This window comes from Pan troglodytes, chromosome 9 (genome assembly GCF_028858775.2).
Source record: "Pan troglodytes isolate AG18354 chromosome 9, NHGRI_mPanTro3-v2.0_pri, whole genome shotgun sequence".
In the NCBI taxonomy this organism is placed as follows: Eukaryota; Metazoa; Chordata; class Mammalia; order Primates; family Hominidae; genus Pan; species Pan troglodytes.
In genome coordinates, this window is record NC_072407.2 from 11537647 (window position 1) to 11555659 (window position 18013).

Genomic DNA, 18013 nt, shown 5'->3' on the forward strand with positions numbered 1-18013 from the left:
TACATAACTTCAATCTTTTTCCTTCTCACAAGTATTTAATAAAGATTGTTTCCTTCTACTTAAGTCTGAAAACAAACACAGAAATGTTCTCCTGAAAGTGCTAGAATCAGTATGGATGACAAGGTACATTAAAATGTATAAGATGCTCGACTTTTTAATTAATACAGCACAGAAGAGATATTTATAGCCTGCATTGTAGCCAATTGTGTATTTAAAGGACAGATTTGAAAAACAGTCATTTTAATATGCAAAGGAAGTACCAACAGGGAATTATACATGTTAAACCAGTCATTAGACTAAAATGCAAAGTCTCTTTTTAATTGGAAACCTCCCACGTGGTCTGGACACAATTATTAAAAAAATTATTCTGACTTCTAATATTATTTGTGACTAAGAATTTTCCCACATACCTCTGAAATACCAGGAAGGCAGCTTCAGTGACCTGAACACTCTTTCCAGCAGATGCCTGCGTGAAGCATGACAGTCTTCCAACCCAAGGAGCACGTGGGTTGGCTCAGCTGCCCATAAGTGTGACAGCCCATGCTGAGCAGTAGGCCTTGTCCCATCTCCTGTGGGCAAGAAACAACACCAACAGTGTCAGGCCCCAGTAGGGGACATTGCCCACCAACTGTGGAAGCCTAGGCCAGCAATTTTTAAGCTATTGCCAAGTTTCCTGCATGGACAAATCTGATTATGTGAGCTCTGCCTTAATTTAATTCTCAGTAAACTCATGAATCTGGCCTGGAAAAATTCATGGCAGAATTCATGGGGCTTCTGCATGCATTTGATTTTAATGGGCAGAGACTCAAATATCCTTCACGTGACCTCCCCACCCTCATCTCACCTTTATGCTCCATACACAAATAGGAGAAAAATCACTCATCTTTGCAGGAGGGAAAAAAAAAAGAGAAAGTATGTGAGTTTGGATCCCATAGAATTAAAGAATTGGCCATATCAGTCCAGTTATACCAGGGACTTTTAAAAAAACTGCTAGAGAAAACAAAAATGTCTCAAGGCGGGGACCTACCTAGGGAGAGTTTCAGAAATATTAGCCTTGGCCGGGCATGGTATCTCACACCTGTAATCCCAGCACTTTGGGAGGCTGAGGCAGGTGGATCACTTGAGGTTAGGAGTTCGAGACCAGCCTGGCCAACGTGGTGAAACCCCGTCTCAACTAAAAATACAAAAATTGGCCAGGCATGGTGGCATGCACCTGTAATCCCAGCTACTTGGAAGCTGAGACAGGAAAATTGCTTGAACCCGGGAGCTGGAGGTTGCAGTGAGCCGAGATCATGCCACTGCACTCCAGCGTGGGTGACAGAGTGAGACTCCATTTCAAAAAAAAAGAAATATTAGCCTCAAGGTCAAAGGAGCTATGTATCTTTCTATAGTTGGGAAACTAAGTGGGCCAAAGAAGCTGAACTTAGAAGAAAGGAGGGACAAGTATAAGACAATAACAGTATTCTCTAAAGAGAGGAAGCAGGAAGATCCATAAGCCTCCTTCACTTATCTTAGTTTGTGGGCTGAAGACCCATGGCTGCCACACACAAAACTGCTCCCTCACCCATGCTTGGTTGCCTCTTGTGGGAATTAGAGCAGCCATTATTGCAAGAAACTCATTTCAGATGACTCCCTCTTTATTACATGGAGGCCAGCCTAGATCCAGGACGAGAGGTGGCATCCCTAGCACAAATCATGGGGTTCTTTGAACAAGGTTCTTGGAAACAAGTTGACCCATGTCAGTGTTAGGACAGCCAGGGTATATGTTAGATCCCAAGTCCTATTGGCCGTGAAGCTTAGCCTGTAGTTTTAAGTGAGGAAATGAAAAAAAAAAAAAAAAAACAAACAACCACGTCCCCAATTCCTTCATCAGTTTAATTGAGTAGCTATTGATCTTACATACCAAAATTTTAAGAAAAAACTATTGTGGGCCATTTTCACAGTGTAGGTCACAATGAGATCATCGGCGTGTGTCAAGTAGGCAACGAGGCTGAGAGGCTGGGCAGAGACCACTGGAGTGAAATGTTGTCATATCCTCGGAAGCCCATTGCACACTGGCATTCCCTGGTGGAGGTAAGACCCTAATCCACATGCTCCACTTTGCATAAGAGTAAATGCTTTACTGTTGAAATGCAGGAGCTGCCAAACATATGAGTGCACCAGGATCTATGGTCATAGACAGGTTTTCCTGGTTGCATTTCCTGGGGCTGTTGGGACTTGCATTCAATTTGAGGCTGAATCTGTGCTTCCCACCAGTCTGGTAGGTTTTGAGTATTGATCAGAGATCATCCCTCATTTTGATTGTATTTTTAAAAGATCAAGATTCTCTGCTTCTGTGTTAAGGCTTTGGGTTGGTACTTGGAGGGCATCTGCAAGGTGTGGGTGAGTGGGGACTTTCAGGCCTTCGTACAGTGACTTGAGACTGACTTTGGAAAAAACATAAGGACTTGATTCTAAGACCAGCTCTGGCACCAACCTGTGATTCTGGGCAAGTGGGTTAGTATCAGGTTCAACTACATATAATAAAAACCAAAACAACCAATTATAAATTAAAAACAAATGAAATGAGAATTTATTTCTCTCTCTTATATACAAAAAGTCTAGAGGAAGGCAGTCTGGGGTATCTTAGCAGCTCCATGATCAACAAGAGACCTAGACTTCTATCTTTCTGCCCCACAGTCCCAGTGTGGCTTTGTTCCTTGAAGTCCCCTCATTATACAATATGGCTGCTAAGCTCCAACCATTGCATATTTTCTAGGCCACAAAAATGTGCAAAAGGGCAAGAGCCAAAAGGGCACACATTCCCTTTTTGATTCTCTTTGAATTCTCATGCAAGACTGCTATTTACATTTAATTTAGTCACAAAACTTAGTCACATGGACATGTCAAGTTGCAGGGGATAGTTGGAAATGTAACCTTTTTGTTGGGTGTCAATGTGTCCAACTAAAAACCAGGGTTCTGTTTGCAGAGAAGAGGAAAGTGAAAACCTGGAGTCAACCGGCCATCATTCTGCCACTCACATCCTCATTCATTCACTCCCTCCCCCTTTACTTCTCATTCATTCTTCCCCTACTTATCTTTGCTCATTGATTCACTCTCTTATTTATTCACTAACTTGTTCTCTCAAAAATAATTTGCACTCCCTCAGTAACATGTCTGAGGGTCAAATGCTATAATAGCTACAGGAAATACAGATGTGAATAAGAAACAGTCCTTTCCCTTGTAGAACTTACAGACTGTAAAATAAACAAAAGATGACATGTAAACTAATCTTCGAGAGGCACAAATACAAGCATTTCCATCCATATAAAGTGCTACAAAAGCGCAAAGGAGAGAGACGTTTACTGTGCTTAGAGGAGATGGTGAAGCATCTCTCCTTCATGCTCTCAATAAGTAAAGAGAACTGAGCCCCCGGGAACTGGAAAGCCAGGAGGGCAGCAGCAGTTATTTACTGAGGATGCGTGGGTTCCAGGCAGAGAGCTTTCCTCTGTTCTCCTGGTGCAGGCAGCTCTCTTCCATGCAAAGCCATCTGAGAGGCCAAGACTAGAGCCTCACCCAGTGTGGGCACCCCTGCCATTGATAGTCAGGTGAGTCTGGCTGAAGTGAACACAGGGCGGCTGTGGAGAGGCAGAGAGGCAGAGAGGCCCCAAACCCAGACAGGGGAACCAAGGGACATCTTTGTTGGAGGTGGTGCAGGAAGGAGAAGGCAAGACAGGGTTTATGGATTCTAACCATCAGGGCACCCAGATGTATTCAAGAAGAGCCTAGGACCCCCTAATTTGCGGGTTCTTAAGGATAGTTCTGCCCCTGGGCCATAGGAGCAAAGAATCATTCTTTCCTAGACTCAAAATTGATCCCTAAGGGAGACCCACAGGATCTATGAGCCACTTGAGAAGGAGCTGGAGACTGGTGCTCACTGAACTATACCTCACTGCTTCAGCTCCTGGTGGAATTCTCAAAGGAGTCCGTCTGTGGGCTTATTAGATTTTGGGGGCCTGTCACTAGCAGTGGCGTTTAGAAGAGTTGTAATAGACTTTTTGCACCCTTATGAGCCATTGCTGACTTTAATTCTTATTTGTAATTAGGAGTATCAGAGAGTGTTAAAGCTCTGTGCTTCTCAGGAAACAGGAAATGAGAAAGGGGTAAGGATGAGGTGTGTGGTGTAGGGCTGAGAGGTGAGCCCTGATTCATGCACAAGCAGTTTTTTTTCAGTGACCTAGGCAGGGGAGTAGTCCTGGGCGGAGTGTTGCACACGGGCCCCTGAGTGGCAGTATATGCACGTGTTACACAAAGGAGAGTGCAGGGAGCAGGTCTTGGAGGCCTTTTCCTTCACTGTGGAGAAAAAGTGTGATATAAATTCATTCACCTGAGAGATATTCCTCAAACCCCAAACACTCAGCTTTTTGGAAATCTGTGCTCCACAGTTATGTAACTGAAAAGTAAATGCCATTAGGGTTAAACCACTGAAACTTAGAAGTCATTTGTTACAGCGGCTAAAATTACTTTGGCCAATACAATGGTCATTTCTGAACTGTTACAGCAGAACTAAGGAAATGAAATGCCTGTGCGGCTTATATGAAGGGCAAGCCTTCATATAAGCAGGGGGAGGGCAAACCTTCCTATAAGCAGAGGCAGAGGGAGGCTGCCTCTTCCCTGTTGCTTCCTGTCTCTTTGAAGTACACGTCTGGGACTCCAGATCCATCCTGAGAGAGGAAGTGATGCTTTTTCTTTTAAAAATGAACATTGAGCTGGCAGAATTGGGGCAATGGTACCAGATGAGATGAAAAACAGTATTGGAGAGGTTGGCCATGCTTCGTTAGCAGCTGTAAGGATGGAGGAGGCAACAGGCAGACTGGCCAGAAACATTCACTTTGGAGTTGGAAGGACCTATATTCGAATTGCTGTCCTGCCACTCACTAGATGTTTGTTTTTCCCCTTCTGAACCTCAGTGTTCTCATCTGTAAAGTGGCCATAACAGTGCTTGTCTCACAAGAGGGATGGTGAGGATTAAACAATCTATTTATATGAAATGCAGCATTGTAGCTGATGTATAATAAACACTCAGTAAAGTTTTCAGTTATAGTTGTTATTATGTATGCCCCACATTCTGAGGGGCTGCTGCGTGTCCTTATGGGACTATGTCCTATGAAGAAATATCATCCATGTGTGTCATGGAGAATAAGAGAAAGGCCGGGAATCCACCACTCCTGCACCCCAGTGAGCCATCATCTCAGAGTGGGGGAAGGGGTCATCCAGTACTTGGCTAAACACAGATGCACATATTTAAGTTTTGTTTCTTTCCTCTTTTCCTTGGCCTTAAAGACAGGCTGCTGTTATGCTCTCTAAGAACCTTTTAAATGTCTTCTTTAAAACAAAAACCAGCAATTAAATCTCGGTGCTCATGATAACAGAGTATGTGAGTGTGCACTCATGAGCATGTGTGTATGGAAGACAGAGAGAGAGGGAGAGAGAACGAAGATGGGGGCCCTGGGATTTAGCATGGAGGGAGGCTGGCCTGGCAGAAGCTCTTCACTGCTGAGGAATTGGTTAGGTCTAAACTCTGAGCCCTGCAGAGATCTGGCAGCCTGCTCAGGGTTGCATCCAATACACCCTGACCTTGCCAGGGCAGGTGGCAGATGGAATCTTCAAAGCCAGTGAGTTCAAAAATCCGTTTCTCTCGCAGGGATTCTGGATGAATTCACTGCACACTCAAAGGTCAGCCAGTAGGGCTCCCTTTACTCCCCATGATGCCAAAGGTTTGGAAAGCTGTGAAAACTCCCCCAAGCAGACTGCCTAGGGCTTAGGAATCGGAGCACCCCCTCCATAGGGCCTCAGATGACAGAGCTCTAAGAGCTCCCTTAGCGCGGCACCCTCCTCCACCAATTCAAGAGAAGATGGTTCTGGCCTGGCCATATCACAACACCTTTCCTGCCTCCTGTATGTCAAGATGACCAACATCATAAGCCTCATGGAGAATAATAGGAAATAGTTCCAAGTTTTCATCGCTTCCCTGTGTAGTGCCATGTAACATCTGTTGTATGAATAAGTACTAATCTTGGTTTGGTGGGAAGATGAGACACAGACACTATCTGGTTAAATGAAATTTCACTTTTCTAAAAGAAGAAAGAGAATCCAATCAGAATATATAGTCAAGATCAGCAATATTATCCTATAGGCATAGGTGTAGGATTCCACACACCAAAGTTCTACTCAAGGCGTGCCCCATTTTGGATGTCTGCCTCACTCCAAGCTCAGCCTTTGTGCATACACGTACATACAGCTACAAAAGTTCTGCATGTCTGACTGTCTGCTGGGACCAGCTCATTGAGCCTCCTGCCCCTCTTCAACTCAGAATTACATAATGCCAAGTATAACCAGAAGGCAGTTAGATGCCCAGACATAAACAGAGCCCTCATTTATCACCCTCAGCCTCTAGTAGGGTATAAACTTAGAGTCAAAGGACTACAGCAACTGTCAGTTACCCAGACTTGTAGTTACACAAGCAGCCCGTGTAAACCATCTCTAGATATTATCTATCAAGTGTCCAGCAGGGCCTATCTGGAGTCTTGGAGATCCACATATGCCCAGGAGAATGTATCTGATTGCCCAAGATTTGATTAGGTGTCCATCCCGGTGCAATTTGCTGTAGGTCTGGGGTCATGAAAATGTGACCTGGACCTACCTCAGCAGGAGTTTTGGGAGTAGACTTCTTGAGAAGAGTCCGCACAGGACAGGGAAATTGTCTAAAATGAACATGAATGACTGTTTCCCAAAGGAATTTAAAGTGAGGAGTGAGAGGCTTTAGCACTATGGCCAAATTGTTATTCACAACAGATTTAGGAAAGGAGCAATTCACCAGGAAAGATGGGAGTGGGGAGAGCATGGGGTGACTGGGAAAAGCCACGTAGGAAATCAGGTTCCCATCAAGGGGATTTGGGTGTGTTGCAGGGCTTGGGTCTTGTTGAGAACCAGACTAGCAGGGAAGAACACTGAGACAAGAAAAAAAGAAAAGCATGGACTGAAACATACAATAGGGAAAGTCCTAGAAAGTGCTGCTACTCAGCAAGCATTAAGGCACCCAAGACTGCAGGTCTTTGGAAACACCTGAATTCCAGACCCCTGTCAGTTGGTGGGGAACCAAGGCTGCCAATTCCATGCATTGCCCTCTGAAGGAGTGGCTTATGGGCTAGGTAAATGAACATAGCAAAAGCCTAATACGTGTGTTAGGGGATGGCAAAAGAGAAGTGAGCAGTCAGGACGTGGAGGGCTACATGCTGCTGCAATATCTTGCCCATATTATGAGGTGCTCCCCCCATATAGTCCAGCATCGTGTCTCATGTCTCAGTGTCTCTGAGAACAAAATTTTTGTTATGAATGAAAATAGAAAAAACAAGAAACATTTAAATCACATTAAAATAGGGCAAGAAAACATAAATTTATTTATTATCTAAAAGGATACATACCATCTTGGTAAGAAACAGGAAGAGGTAAACGAACTTTATCTTGCTAATTAGTAGTTCTTGGTTTTTTCCAGGTTACGTCAATCTCTTTGGGATAATTATTTTCTCCTCTTCCTAGGGGTCTCCTCTCTCCTTCCTTCCTCCGTCCCAGCTAGGTATAGGGAAGTACAAAGGCTACCTCGTGGCACTGGCTGGAACTGTGCATATTGTTCTGCTTGTCTTTGGGCATCAGACTTCATCATCACTACCTCTGCTGCTGAGGATCATGGCTGGTGTAACTGTGGGCTATAGTCTCAGCATAGAAACTTGGCCACCTTGAGGCTGATGAGACCCCACATCAGCTGTTGAAGTCCCTGTGGATCCCTGAGGGCAGGTAGCACCTCCCACTCAATGCTTGGCCTGGGAGCTTTTCTTTGCAGCCCTTAATACAGAGTCATTCCCCACTTGGTGGAATTCCCTGAAATTCTAACAACCAATACTCTCACATCCTTCAGGCATTTGGGCACACGAGGGAGCCACAGGAGACTCAGTGCCATCACAGGCATCTTCTTCATGCCTATAAAGTTACACGGTCATTTCTACATTGTTCCTCTAGCCTGTGTTGGCCCAGGGGTCACGTTTGCCTTAAGCTTCCCCCTCAATCCATCTAAACTTGGGGTTTCGAGCCTGAACGGTAAAGCCAGAACCTCTCCTCCTCTCTTCTCTGTGTCTCTTCTGCCAAAGGGTCTCTGCTTCCTCTTCCTGTCTGGTGGAAACACTATATATCTTAGCATGATTTCTCTCTACCTATGACTCATGCTCAGACCTCCAAGGTTTCCTCTCAACATGTAAGGAAACATTTGGAATTTGGATCCCCTTTTTCTCAATAAGGCCTGGCTTTAAGATAAAGTTACATGGTCATTTCTACATGTAACATGAAATAAGATACTTATTTCATAGGAGACTAGCTGATCATTTACCTTGAGTTATCAGCCCTCAGCTTCTAAGAATATATGGTGTTTATTCAATGCATGCATTTTCTGATTTACAGACAATAAGAACATTATCTCTGTTACGTAGGTATTGAGTTAGCATTTGGTGAACAAATGAAAAAACATGAATGAATGAGATATATGTAGAATGAATTGAGTTCCCTTCTAAAGTTCCAGAATTCCCATGCAGTGGAGTACACAGTAGAAGTCACTTCAGACAAGGTGTAAAAAGGTATTGAGAATGGATTGGTATTAGGCTGTTCAAATAGAGATGGCCCTTATTAAGCTCCAAGTTTTAATTACCTTTGCTGTATTTAGGAGAAGAACATGAAAAGGGACCAATTCCTCCCTTGGTTCCAATAAACTGCCACGTAATGACAATGGCTTTGCATTTTTGAATAATGAGAAATATTCAGAACTGAGGCCCCTTAGTGAATCATGAGGGTCCCCCTCTACTTGATGTAGGCAGCCAAGTCCTAGAGCACTCAATATCTCCTTTCATAAGAGAGAAGAAACACACAGAGATCCCAATGGTGAATGGCAGACTGCTGTGCCCTAAGTGAAAACTGATCAGGAGGTGACAAGGACTTTAGCCCACAAGTTGACCTTTCTCACTAGGAATATATTTTAGCAGCAGTTTTACACAAGGTAATGCTTTGCCCCATCTACCTGTGAAGATAAAGAAGAGAAAAATAATAGGAATGGGGTATTTTTTGACAAAATGAAGAAATTATTCTTCAGATTTTGTTGTAAAAAATAAACTATTTTGAATGGTGAGATTTAGCATGCCAGCACGCATAAACACCTGCAGGGCCGCTGAAGCAAAACTGATTGCAGAGAACATAAAAATCTACTACAAGTTTAGGATCTGAAAAACATTAACAGACCTGTTAGAATTTGTGTCAATTGCTGTAAGTGGCCAGAATGCTGTTTGGACAAGCAGGCACTGTTAGTATTAGTGGGGCATTGTGTTTCCAGCTGGTAGAGGTTATGGTTAACAAACAAAGCTAGGGCCATTCAGACCTTCCCAAGCAAATCTTCTTTCTTGTATTGAATTATCTGTAGAAAAAAAGAGAGAGAGACGGTAGGCATTTTCTCATCTTTGTCAGGGATGGGTGACTTTTGTGACTTTTCTGAAGGTTTGTAGAGATAGTAATCATACAAAACATAGGAGTACTTAGGGTAAACACTAGAGGTATAAAAGATAATGACAATGTGGTAGAAAATAACATTTCTGCCTGAACAGAAAGTCGACTGCATCTTGACTCTCCTGTCATTACAGATGACCTTGCTCCAGTAGTCACTGCCTTGGAGCATCCCTGCTGCACACTTGAATAGCTATTAAATAGGAAGGTGGATGACAATGGGCTTGAGCCATCAGCTGTCTCCATCTCCAGGGATGGCATTCAGAGGTGATTGCTAACATGATAGGCCAGTTCTTTCCCCGCAGATGAAATGAACCAGAGTGGTTTATGCCACTCTCTGAAAGAAACACACTCCCTCCTGATAGTCTGGTGGGAGGAAGACTGTTCCCTCTTGGGGAATGGGGCCTGGGGCAAAGGCAGAGCACCCTGGCAGAGGACATTCAGGAAGCCCACTGCTCCTGGATTTGAATCTTTCAGAAGACGCACTTGTCAAATGCTGTCTTCCAAACATCACCAGAACAACCTATTGATAAGAGAAAGCTGAGTTTATTGCTTTCCCAGGTAATGGAAGGGGAAGGGCAGAGTCTCATTTGTTGAGACTTTGAAGTGTGGTTTAAGGTGGGTCTCTCCATGTGACGAGGGAGATGAAGTGGGGAGGTGGGGACCTTGGTTAGGATTGGATCAGTGTCATGGTATAATAGCTGAGGTGGAACAGCAAGTTGAGGATTTTGAGCCTGGGATTCAAAGAGTCTTGGGGTGTAAACTGTTGATGCTTTCTAAGGAATAGAAATTGGGAAGTCCCATGAGTGAACACTTAAGTTGTAGTAATGAAGACAATAGAATAGTACAGCCAAATTAATGGAGGGTCTGTGTTGGAATAGGTGGTTTTAGTACTCACACTCCAGCAACAAAAAGCAGAAGGGAACCTCACAAAAGATCCTGCCCAGTCCTGTGGGCACCCATACACCGACAGAGTGAATATTTATTAGTTGCCTCCCCAGCATCAAGCCCCTTTTCTGATGGCCCTGATTTCTGACTAATGATTCTAGGGAGCCTGGCTCCATCCTTGTCTCTGGTGATGGTACATATGACAGTTCCAGGCTAAACCTGTCAAGCTAACCATAAGGATTACCACTGCATACGCTGATTCAGTCCAAGAGTATTATAAAACATTTGGTGTGAATGTTTGGACAAAGATGCTCTCTCTTTCTTGTTGGATATAAACAAAGCACTATATACCCTGGGAACAGCTGTGGCTTCTTTGGATCTCTATAGAAGATCCAGGTTTAGGGAGAAACCAAGCCCATAGATACAAAGAAACCAGATTCTCAGTCATGTGGTTGAGCTCCTAAATCAAACCTCTCCCAAACATAGTGTTACCTCTGGCCTTTATAAGTATGTAAACGTATATATTCCCTTGGTTGTGTAAGCAATATTAAGCAGAATTTATTTTATTTGAAATGAAAAACATCTTATTTAGGATACAGGTGAACACTCACACTGCCCCAGTTGGTGTTCTTTGGGAGTGAAGAGAACCATTCCCAAAGCTGTCGCGAGATCAGCTCTTCTGCCTGGCTCACTGTGGTATGTCCAATACCTAACAAAGTGTGTGGCCCACAGTAGACTCCCATTAAAGTTTTCCTAATGGAGCAAATTATTAATGTTCAGATAATTAACTTGTGTGTTAAAACAAGCATGGTGAAAAGAGGGACACTTGACTCTCAGTGACATACAAATATTATATAAGGTTAAGAAAAAAACTGTTTTCCTTTTGCATTTATATGTTATTCAAATTCTACATGGAGTCTCAGGGCCTGTGGGAAGCTCTTCATTTTATGATCACTCCCTTGAGCTGATAAAGGCACAGTTCCTCAGGAGTGAAGATCAGTCACATAGCTGTCCTTTCCCTTCAATGTCTTATGTGATGTACTGCAATTCATTTATTTACAACAAAAATGAAGATCTACACTCTTTTAACACAATAATTTTAGCAATTCTAGTATTATTTTTATTTCTACATTATCTATTTTTATGTAAAACTCAAATGTATATTTAAAGTCTTCAGTCATTGGTGGTAGAATTACATATTTTTTTCACACCTTAGATAAAATTCAGGATGTAAAATGTGATGATATTGATAATCAAAATGCTTGAAATAAAGAAAAGAGGGTTTCTATAAAGCAAGGGGAACTTTACAATTCATTGAGAAATTATATAATGCAATTGTAACTTTTAGGTATATGGTACACTATGATGAGTTATACTCAAATTGTCAGAAACAGAAGCAGTTATGAATAAGGCAGGAAAACAATGGGGTGATTTTTTCCTTCATAGCTTAGGATCTGAATGGTGTGTGCTTAGATGCTTTACATATTAATAGTAAGTGTTCATATTAGTAAAGTTTACTAAAGAGCAGTCATAAAACCAATTAATATGGTTTAAATATTTGTCCCTGCCCAAACCTCATGTTGAATTGTAATCCCCAATGTTGGAGGTGGGGCCTGATGGGAGGTGCTTGGGTCATATCCATCATGGCTTGGTGCGGTCCTCTTGATAGTGAGTTCTTGCAAGATCTGGTCATTTAAAAGTGTGTGGCACCTTCCACCCTGCCTTGCTTCTGCTCTGCCAAGTGAGATGCTGGCTCCTCCTTTGCCTTCTGCCATGAGTAAAAACTTCCTGAGGCCCCACCAGAAACCAAGCAGATGTCAGTACCATGCTTTTGGTACAGCCTGAAGAACTATACGCCAATTAAACTTCCTTTCTTTATAAATTGCCCAGTCCCAGGTATTTCTTTATAGCAATGCAAGAAAAGCAGTACCAGAAGTGAAGTGGGGTATTGCAATAAAGATACTTGAAAATGTGGAAGCAGCTTTGGAATTGGGTAATGGACAAAGGTTGGAAGAGTTTGGAGGGCTTACAAGAAGACAGAAAGATGAGAGAAAGTTTGGAACTCTCTTAGAGACTGGTTAAATGGTTGTGACCAATATGCTGATAGTAATATGGACAGTGAAGTCCAGACTGATGAGACCTCAGATGGAAATGAGGCTCTTATTGGTAACAAGAGCAAAGGTCATCTTTGTTATGCTTTAGCAAAGAACTCGGCTGTATTGTGTCCATACGCTAGGGATTTGTGGGAGTTTGCACATGAGAGTGATGATCTAGAGTATCTGGCAGAAGAAATTTCTAAGCAGCAAAGCATTCCAGATGTGGCCTGGCTGCTTCTGACAGCCTAAGAAATGACTTAAAGTTGGAACTTATATTTAAAGAAGCAGCAGAGTGTAAAAGTTTGGAAAATTTGCAGCCTACCATGTGGCAATAAACGAAAAAGCTTTTCAAGACAGAAATTCAAGCAAGCTGTGGAGGAACCACTTGCTAGAGATATTGGCATAACTAAAAGGGAGCCAGGTGCTAACATCCAAGACAATGGGAAAAAGACCTCAAAGGCATTTCGGAGACCTTGGCAGCAGCCCCTCTCATTACAGGTTCAGAGGCCTAAGAGTGATGAATGGTTTTGTGGGCCAGGACCAGGGCCCCACTGCCCTGTGCAGCCTCAGGACACTGCTCCCCACATCCCTACTGCTCCAGCTCTAGCCATGGCTCAAAGGGGCCCAGGTCCACCTCCAGCTGCTACTTAAGAGAAGGCAAGCCATAAGCTTGGGCAGCTTCCATGTGGCATTAAGCCTGCAGGTGCTTAACTGTGGGTACCAGAGTGAAGGTTTAGCAGCTTCTGCCTGGATTTCAGAGGGTGTATGAGAAAGCCTGAGTGCCCAGGCAGAAGCCTGCTGCAGGGGCTGAGCCCTCCCAGAGAAGCTCTACTAGGGCAGTGCTAAGGGAAAATGTGGGATTGGAGGTCCCACACAGAGTCCCCACAGGGGCAATGTCTAAGGGAACTATGAGAAGGGGGCCACCAGCCCCCAGACCTCAGAATGGTAGATCCACTGACAGCTTGCACCCTGTGCCTGGAAAAGCCACAGGTATTCAACCCTAGCTCATGAGAGCATCCTTGGGGGGGAACCCTGCAAAACCATAGGGGCAGAGCTGCCCAAGGCCTTGGGGGCCCACCCTTTGCACCAGTGTGTCCTGGATATGGGACATAGAGTCAAGGATTATTTTGGAGTTTTAAGATTTAACAACAGTCGGGCATGGTGGCTCACGCCTGTAATCCCAGCACTTTGGGAGGCCAAGGCAGGTGGATCACTTGAGGTCAGGAGTTCGAGACCAGCCTGGACAACATGGTGAAACCCTGTCTCTACTAAAAATACAAAAATTAGCTGGGCGTCGTGGCAGGTGCCTTCAATCCCAGCTACTCGGGAGGCTGAGGCAGGAGAATAGCTTGAACGTGGGAGGCAGAGGTTGCAGTGAGCTGAGATTGTGCCATTGCACTCCACCCTGGGCAACAAGCGTGAGACTCCATCTCAAAAAAAAAAAAAAAAAAAGATTTAATGACTGCCCTGCAGGGTTTAAAACTTGCATGGAGCCTCTAGCCCCTTTCTTTTGGTCAATTTCTCCCTTTTGGAGTGGGAATGTTTATCCAATGCTTGTACCTCTATTGTATCTTAGAAGTAAATGACTTGATTTTTTATATTACAGGCTCATGGGTAGAAGGCACTTACCTTGTCTCAGATGAGACTTTGGACTTTGAACTTCTGAATTAATGCTGGAATGACCTAAGACTTTGGGGGATTATTGGGAACACATGGTTGTATTTTGCAATATGGGAAGAACATGAGATTTGGGAGGGGCTGGGGTGGAATTATATAGTTTAAATATTTGTCCCTGCCCAAATCTCATGTTGAATTGTGAACCCTAATGTTGGAGGTAGGGCCTGGTGAGAGGTGTTTGGATAATATCCCTCATGGCTTGGTGCTGCCCTCATGCTAGTGAGTGAGTTCTTGCAAGATCTGGTTTAAAGTGTGTGGCACCTCCACCCCCCTTGCTCCTGCTCTGCCATTTGCCACACTGGCTCCCTATTTGCCTTCTGCCATAAGTAAAAGCTTCCTGAGACCTCCCCAGAAGCCAAACAGATGTCAGTGCCATGCTTCCTGTATAGCCTGCAGAACTGTGAACCAATTAATCTGCTTTTCTTTATAAATTATCCAGTCTTGGATATTTCTTTATACCAATGCAAGAATGGACTAATATACCAATCAAGAAAGTAAATACCATCCAAAGGGATTAAGATCGACTATAAATTTTAAAATATGAACATTCTGAATTTTTCTTCCTGTTATTAATGCTTAATGAAGTCCTGGAAATGGGAACGGAGAAGTGGATCCAAATACATCCACATCTGCTTGTGCTTTTTGCTGGGCTTTATCTGCATTCTCTCTCTGCTATGGTCTGAGTGCTTGCATCCTCCCAAAATTCATACGTTGAAACCTAATCCCCAATGTGCTGGTATTAAGAGGTGGGAAACAATTAGGTTATGAGGGCTCTGCCTTCATGAATGGGATTAGTGCCCTTATAAAAGAGGCCCAAGGAAACTTGTTTGCCCCTTCTACCATATGAGGACACAGAATGATGGCCCCATCCATGAGGCAGAGAGCTAGCACTCACCAGACACCAAATCAGCTAGCACCTTATCTTGGACTTTCCAGCCTCAAGGACTGTGAGCAATAAATTTCTGTCATTTATAAATTATCCAATCTAAGGTATTTTGTTATAGTAGCCCAAAAGGACTAAGACATCCCCCTTAATGACTGGAGTCAGAATCACATCAAAAAATAAGGCTGAGTTGGAGCCAGCAACATTTATTCACAACAGAAAGACTGGCTGCAGAGAGGCCCACAGAGTCAGAGACCATCCACCTCAGCTACAGCACAGGGCTCAGCACTGTATTTCTGGTGTTAGTGCTATTCTCAATTCTGTCCCTAGTTCCTGCTACTGAGGAACTCCATACACAGCAGGACAGTCTTCTGCTGTGCCATGAATTCAAACACAATCTGTAAAGACAGTGAAGGAAGCTACGTCTGTGCTTAGGTGCTTTAGAGAATTATTGGCTTGCAGTAATAAGAGAAATGTCTGGGCTGGGTAGTCCTCAAAGACTCCCATGTGGCTCAAGATAACAAAATATAAAGGCTGAGCATCTCGTGCTCCCAACCTAGTTCTAGAGCGTCTATGGAGGGATAGTGAGTGGGGCTCTCTATGGCAGTGATTGCCTCTAATGAAGGAACCAAAAGCCAGGCAGGGATTAGGGTGGGCTTCTGGTTTTAGAAAACATGATGGTAGAGCTCTTCATAGGAAGTTTTTAAGATCAAGGTAGGATCCTGCTTGGAGGATCATAGCCTGGCAGTCTGGATCAGCCTGGTGGTGGAGGTGAAGGGTGTGGAAGCTGGACTCACTTTGGCACACAAAGTTCAGGAATAAGTTGACAACCAAGGCCCCGTGGCTATGGAAGATCGTATCACATGACCCCAAAGCATGGCAGGGCAGCCAGGGGAGCAGTTCTACCTCTCTACCTTGGGCCTGCAGGGTGACATCAACATTGATAACATTGAAGGCATGATGTTGTCAATATTTATTATGAGCACACTTATAATCTTAAACTTGCACTTTATCCTAGCCTCCATGGTGCCTATTGTATTTATGGGTCAGTAGTTGGAGGTGACAGAATATAATCTTTCAGTTGCATTTAAAATTTTATGTTTCTTAAAGTTACAGAAAGTTCGTTCCCAGGATTGGGGCTGATGGCTCTTCTCCTGCTCCTTACAGATAATGTGGCACTTCCATTGCCTAGTATGGAACCAATATATCACATGAATGTGCACTTACCTAGAACTAGTCTTATATCAGGAATGAGGATCCAGGGATCCTTGCAAAGAAAGAAATAATAATTCAGAGAAACCCTACACTCTCAGGATAAGAAGGGGGAAAATCAAGGTTCCTGCCATCAACCAAATGGTTTGAGTCCAGGCAGAATCTAAACCATCACTCACAGTGCGCCATCTGCTCCAGCACCAGCCCTCCTGATTCCTTTGTAGGTCAGCAGGCATGAAAGAGTTAATAGCAAAGGCCATGAGAAACTTGCTCGCTGTTATAGAGAAATCACTTTTAGTTCCAGTTGCTGCTGCCAGAGGAGATGCTTGATAGCAAGAGAGGAAATGATAAGGAAGAAAAGGACTTTTGAATCACATGAGAGTCTTCGAGGACTACTCAGCCCAGATGTTCCTCTTATTGCTTCAAGCCAATAATTCTCTAAAGCCCCCATGCACAGATGTAGCTTCCTTCACTGTCTTTACAGATTGTGTTTGAATTCATGGCAGACCAAGAGACTGTCCTGCTGAGTATGGACTTCCTCAGTAGCAGGAACTGGGGACAGAATTAAGAATAATATAACATATATGAAATAACTGTATTCCATAACTGGAAATACAGTGCTGAGCCCTGTGCTATAGCTGAGGTGGATAGTCTCTGCACTTTAAAAGAGAGTCCTTGAGCGACTGCAGACAAAGACTGATATAACTTCTTGATTGGAAAATCAGCTGAAAGGCCGGGCACAGTGGCTCACACCTGTAATCCCAGCACTTTGGGAGGCTGCGGGGAGTGGATCACTTGAGGTCAGGAGTTCAAGATCAGCCCGACTAACATAGTGAAACCCTGTTTGTACTAAAAATACAAAAATTAGCTGGGCGTGGTGGTGCATGTCTGTAATCCCAGCTACTTGGGAAGCTGAGGCAGGAGAATTGCATGAACCCAGGAGGCAGAGGTTGCAGTGAGCCGAGATTGTGTCATTGCACTCCAGCCTGGGCAACAGAGCCAGACTTCATCTAGAAAAAGAAAAAAAAAAAATCAGCTGAAAAGACCAGAAGAGAACTCCATGAGACAGGAAATAATGGTGAGCCAGGACTATTATAGGAGAAACAGATCTGGGCCAGATTCAGGACTTCACCCATTCCAATTTTAGAGAGGAGGGCTTGGAATTTAAGGACTGAGCCCTTCCACCATCACTACCCACTCCATGCTAAGAGAACATTAGGTGGCCTCTGTTTTTAAGGCTCTGTGCTGCTGAGCAGGACATGCTTGCTATTGAGGTGGGTAGGGTAGTAGGTTACCCTATAAGGTTCCTTCCGGGCAGTAAAGAAACTGAAGAAAGAGCAGGTTAGGAAAAGGGAGAGAAGTGTTGGTGCAGCAGCCAGCCACAGGGAAAGGAATTTGGTGGCCTTGGAGGGAGGGAAAGTGGGGACAGTATCTTCAGTAGGATTAACATGGATTTGCATTTGAATTGTAAAATGAGAAGTTGCTTAGTCGGATCTCAGACTGAGGGTCCATGGTGCTCCTATATGTTTCTAGATTATTTGTAATATGCTGTTTATATGCATGTATATGTACAAATGTAAGAGCTCTTAGCAAACTTAAGCATACACACAAAGACTTGAATTACTTGTTTAATACAGTGGTGTCCAGTTGGTTTTTTGTTTGTTTGTTTGTTTGTTTTTGG

General features: G+C 43.7%; 2 protein-coding genes across 6 annotated transcripts in view; one reads left to right on the forward strand and one right to left on the reverse strand.

The window, feature by feature from the left end:
• SYT9 (synaptotagmin 9) overlaps positions 1-18013 on the forward strand; it is a 242235-nt gene that overhangs the window by 176703 nt on the left and 47519 nt on the right. For 3 of the 5 annotated variants that reach the window (XM_054662029.2, XM_009459852.5, XM_521824.8), the window contains exon 6: positions 1944-2073. In XM_054662029.2, coding sequence (XP_054518004.1) covers positions 1944-2073 — 130 coding nt within the window. The remainder of the gene's footprint in view (positions 1-1943; positions 2074-18013) is intronic. The other 2 variants (XR_010147130.1, XR_010147129.1) reach the window with 1 other exon arrangement.
• LOC104008404 (basic proline-rich protein) overlaps positions 16079-18013 on the reverse strand; it is an 80132-nt gene continuing 78197 nt past the window's right edge. The window contains exon 8 of the mRNA XM_063783585.1: positions 16079-17342. The gene's annotated coding sequence lies outside the window, so the exon portion shown is untranslated. The remainder of the gene's footprint in view (positions 17343-18013) is intronic.